The sequence below is a fragment of the Trichechus manatus genome, unplaced genomic scaffold (genome assembly GCF_000243295.1).
Source record: "Trichechus manatus latirostris isolate Lorelei unplaced genomic scaffold, TriManLat1.0 scaffold00001, whole genome shotgun sequence".
Lineage (NCBI taxonomy): Eukaryota > Metazoa > Chordata > Mammalia > Sirenia > Trichechidae > Trichechus > Trichechus manatus.
Window position 1 is genome coordinate 30019426 of NW_004443937.1, and position 2934 is coordinate 30022359.

A 2934-nucleotide genomic window follows, 5' to 3' on the forward strand; every position below is an offset into this window, starting at 1 on the left:
AAGGCCTCCGGGGACCCGGGAGCCTCGGGCGCGTCACCCCGCGCGTCCCCGCTGCCACCGCCGCCGCCACCGCCTGGAGCCGAGCCTACGGGCCCTGGTTCGTCGGCGACCGCGCCCGAATACAAGACGTTACTCATCAGCAGCCTGAGTCCCGCGCTGCCCGCCGAGCACCTTGAGGACCGGCTGTTCCATCAGTTCAAGCGCTTCGGCGAGATCAGCCTGCGCCTGTCGCACACCCCTGAGCTGGGCCGCGTGGCTTACGTGAACTTCCGGCACCCACAGGACGCCCGCGAGGCCCGCCAGCACGCCCTGGCCCGCCAGCTGCTGCTCTACGACCGCCCGCTCAAGGTGGAGCCCGTGTACCTTCGGGGCGGCGGCGGTGGGAGCAGCCGGCGAAGCAGCAGCAGCAGTGCCGCCGCCTCCACACCGCCCCCAGGGCCACCTGCGCCCGCTGACCCCCTCGGCTACCTGCCCCTGCACGGAGGCTACCAGTACAAGCAGCGTTCTTTGTCCCCAGTAGCCGCCCCGCCACTACGGGAACCCAGAGCTCGCCACGCCGCCGCAGCCTTCGCCCTAGATGCTGCTGCTGCAGCCGCTGCCGTAGGACTCTCGCGCGAGCGGGCCCTGGACTACTACGGGCTGTACGACGACCGCGGGCGCCCTTACGGCTACCCGGCAGTGTGCGAGGAGGACCTGATGCCCGAGGACGACCAGCGGGCAACTCGCAATCTCTTCATCGGGAACCTGGACCACAGTGTGTCTGAGGTGGAGCTGCGGCGCGCCTTCGAGAAGTATGGCATCATTGAGGAGGTGGTCATCAAGAGGCCTGCGCGTGGCCAGGGCGGTGCCTATGCTTTCCTAAAGTTCCAGAACCTGGACATGGCCCACAGGGCTAAGGTGGCCATGTCGGGCCGGGTTATTGGCCGCAACCCCATTAAGATAGGCTATGGCAAGGCCAACCCCACCACTCGCCTCTGGGTGGGTGGCCTGGGACCTAACACCTCACTGGCTGCTCTGGCCCGGGAGTTTGACCGCTTTGGGAGCATTCGGACCATCGATCATGTCAAGGGAGACAGCTTTGCCTATATCCAGTATGAGAGCTTGGACGCAGCCCAGGCAGCCTGTGCTAAAATGAGGGGCTTTCCCTTGGGTGGGCCAGACCGCAGACTCCGTGTGGATTTTGCGAAAGCAGAGGAGACCCGGTATCCCCAGCAGTACCAGCCCTCACCACTCCCTGTGCATTATGAGCTCCTCCCTGATGGATATACCCGGCACCGAACCCTGGATCCTGACCTGAGGGTGCGGGATAGGACCCCCCCGCACCTCCTCTACTCAGACCGAGAGCGGACCTTTTTGGAAGGAGACTGGACTAGCCCCAGTAAGAGCTCTGACCGCCGAAACAGCCTGGAGGGCTACAGCCGCCAAGTGCGCAGCCGGAGTGGGGAGCGCTGGGGAGGAGATGGGGACCGTGTCATGCCCAAGCCCTGGGAAGAGAGGCGGAAGCGCAGGAGCCTTTCCAGCGACCGCGGGCGGACAACCCACTCGCCCTATGATGAACGGAGCAGGACCAAGGGTGGTGGGCAGCAGTTGGAGCGAGGCGCTGAGCGCACCCCTGAGCGCAGCCGCAAAGAGAACCACTCCAGTGAAGGGACCAAGGAATCCAGCAGCAACTCTCTCAGCAACAGCAGGCATGGAGCCGAGGAGCGGAGCCACCACCACCATGAAGCTCCAGACTGTTCCCACGGGAAGAAGGCCAGAGACAGCGAGCGTAATCATCGGACCACTGAGGCTGAGCCCAAGCCGCTGGAAGAGCCAAAACATGAGACCAAAAAGCTAAAGAATCTTTCAGAGTATGCCCAGACACTACAGTTGGGTTGGAATGGGCTTCTTGTGTTGAAAAACAGCTGCTTCCCAACATCTATGCATATCCTAGAGGGGGACCAGGGGGTCATCAGCGGTCTCCTCAAAGACCACACCTCTGGGAGTAAGTTGACCCAGCTAAAGATTGCCCAGCGCCTTCGACTGGACCAGCCCAAGCTCGACGAGGTCACACGTCGCATCAAGCAGGGGAGCCCCAATGGCTACGCGGTGCTCCTAGCCACCCAGGCAGCCCCCGGTGGGCCTGGCACTGAGGGGATGCACACGGTGGAGCCAGGCCTACAGAGGCGGCTTCTCAGGAACCTGGTCTCCTACTTGAAACAGAAGCAGGCCGCAGGGGTGATCAGCCTGCCCGTGGGTGGGTCCAAGGGCAGAGACAGCACAGGCATGCTCTATGCCTTCCCGCCCTGCGACTTTTCACAGCAGTACCTCCAGTCAGCACTAAGGACATTGGGCAAGCTAGAAGAAGAACACATGGTGATAGTTATAGTAAGAGACGCTGCCTAGCCCAGATGTATCTTTTCTGACTCCCTGTTTGTGTCACAAAAGCAGTTATTTTAAAGTCTTGTCCTCTCCCTACTCTATGCCCTTGGTTTAAATTCTCTGCTGGGTTATTTTGGTTCATCTGGCGGGGGAGGGGGGCAGAGGTCCTGTTCACCACCAAAACTAAATTTCTAGGTTCTGTTTTTGTTCGTTTTACAGCCATGAGAAGGGACGCCTGTTATGTTGATTTCTAGTGTACGAGATTCTGTCTGCTGTGTCCTGTATTTTTTTATATTTCAACTAACTGTATGGAAAGTTGTCAGTAAAGCCTTTGTCAGAAGATGGATTTTTAATCCTGTCCAGAGTCCTGGTTTAAAGAAGTTCCTTATCAAAGAACGACTGTCCCCTCTGTGTGCACACAGCTGCTCCATGGCCTCTTTCCAGAAGTCCTGCACACAGGGGCTGAGAGCCCCTCGGCTCGGGCTGAGGCAGGGCTCTACTCACTTGTTTTTCATCTTGGCTGTGGGCAGGTGGGCTTCATTTAGGGCTCTGGACCCCACCTCCACCCAGCAG

The 2934-nt window shown here is 60.1% G+C and overlaps 1 protein-coding gene across 1 annotated transcript in view; it reads left to right on the forward strand.

The window, feature by feature from the left end:
• Window positions 1–2714, forward strand: part of RBM15B (RNA binding motif protein 15B) — a 3689-nt gene extending 975 nt beyond the window's left edge. Inside the window, exon 3 of the mRNA XM_004368734.2 lies at window positions 4–2714. Coding sequence (XP_004368791.1) covers window positions 4–2385 — 2382 coding nt within the window. The 3' untranslated portion in view covers window positions 2386–2714. The remainder of the gene's footprint in view (window positions 1–3) is intronic.
• The last annotated feature ends 220 nt before the right edge of the window (window positions 2715–2934 follow it).